Source organism: Nestor notabilis, unplaced genomic scaffold, assembly GCF_000696875.1.
Source record: "Nestor notabilis isolate BGI_N333 unplaced genomic scaffold, ASM69687v1 scaffold22023, whole genome shotgun sequence".
NCBI lineage: Eukaryota > Metazoa > Chordata > Aves > Psittaciformes > Psittacidae > Nestor > Nestor notabilis.
In genome coordinates this window covers 1-1746 of record NW_009921761.1, presented here as the reverse complement: position 1 = coordinate 1746, position 1746 = coordinate 1, and the positions used below count along the sequence as shown (strand labels likewise).

Below are 1746 nucleotides of genomic sequence, written 5' to 3'. Positions count from 1 at the left end.
GGAAAATAAAGCCAGCCTTGCCCTGCACATACCCCTGCTTCTGCTGGACTCGTCCCCACTTGGGACATCCATGCACCATATCTTGGCCTCAGATTGCAGTTGGTCCTGAGGGGTGCTGAACCAGCTCACATCCTCCACATGCCATTGCTGCAACGTGCCCGTGGCCATCAAGGGACACGGCAGGGGACAACCATGCCTGTGGCTCGGTGGGGTCACCCCAAATCTCCTGGCTGAGGTTTGAGGCCACTACTGGCTGGCCTCATGTGCTGCTGAAGGTGCAAAGCAAACAGAGCCATGCATGGCATCACATCATCGCTCCCTCTCAGACTTTTCTGGCTGGGATGGGCAATGTGGTCCCTGGGGCAGGAAGGGACCCTTGGAGTGGGAGGAATATAAAGTGGGAGTATCTGGAGTGAAGATCATGGCATGTTTGTGCAATGGAGGAAACCTCAGTACGGACTCGTTGCAGCAGCAAATCTCTGCTGGGGAGACCCCAGCACAGGTCCCATCCCCATGATGGGTGACAAACACTGACCACGATTGGGAAAAGTGGGAAATAACAATAATGTATTTTCTAGCCAGGTTCTGGCCTCTGGAAAGCACAAAAGGAAGTTACGCACTGCAGGAGGGAACCTGCAGCGGAAAAGTATCTCCCCATTCCCAGAACACTCTCACTGCCAGAGCCAGGTACTGACAGGGGCTGCTGGAGACATGGGGCAGGAACCCCGGTGCCCCCCACCTCCCTCTCCCACCCCTTTTAAGGGCAACATCTTCAACAGCTCCAAATTGCCTGTAATTACCCCGAGGAGGCGTCAAGAAGCCCCTCACGAGGGGCCGGCTCCACAATTACTGTAATTATGCCTCAATTCAGGGCAGCAATTGCGTGTCTGAAAACAGCAGCAGGTCCCACACAGGTGTTTGGGGAAGGGGGACACAGCCCCTGTTTCACTGCTCCCGTCGCCTCAGGGCTGTTTTCCCAAGAGATGGGAGCCTCCAAGGACAAGGACTGAAGTGTCTTCCCCCAGAGCAGGGGCAGAGCCCCAGAAGGCAGCGGCAGGTACGGAGGAGTGGTCGTTACAAGTGTACAGCTATTTAGGGGGGGGTGCATATAATAATGGACGGTATTTATAAATAAAACCAGTCTGGGGGGGTCTGGGGACCCCCCAGCCCCTCTCTGGGCACTCCCAGGGCTGCGACTGGAGGCCAAGTCCTGTCCCACCAGGATGGTCGCACCAAGGTGTTGTAGAGCTGTCTCACTTCGGCCCACGATGAAGCAAGTAATCCACAGGTTTCTGCAGACTGTGGCTGCCTTTCTCCTCCTCTTCCTCTTTCTCCATTTGCTGAGGTCCCCAAGGCTTCGCTGGGCTCCTCAGTCCCTTGGGGGGTGGCTGCAGAGCAACCCCCTCTCTGGTCCTCCCAGAGCCGGCAAGTGCTGGAGCCACGGCAGCATCACAGCATGGGGGCCCGGGGCATGATGTCCTGGGGGTGAGGCTGGTACCAGGCTCCAAAGCTGTTGATGTAGCTGCTGGAGGCCAGGGGGGGCCCTTTTCCTGGCACGGGGATGTCCCAGAGTGGGGGGATGTTGGGGGAGCAGGGAGAGACAGAGGCAGCATTATGGAGGTGCTCCCCATCGGGCACGCTCGAGCCCTGCTTCATGATCTTCTTGTACTTGGAGCGCTTGTTCTGGAACCAGATCTTGACCTGTGGGGGAGAGAGGTGTGAGTGGGGAGGAGAGGGTCTGTGGCC

General features: G+C 57.6%; 1 protein-coding gene across 1 annotated transcript; it reads right to left on the bottom strand.

The window, feature by feature from the left end:
* Window positions 1-1449: 1449 nt before the first annotated feature.
* LOC104403225 (homeobox protein box-5-like) lies at window positions 1450-1701 on the bottom strand (the record flags this gene model as incomplete). The annotated part of the gene is made up of 1 exon (XM_010011292.1): window positions 1450-1701. A coding segment is annotated over one exon (252 nt), but the record flags the coding sequence as incomplete, so codon positions are not given.
* Window positions 1702-1746: the final 45 nt, after the last annotated feature.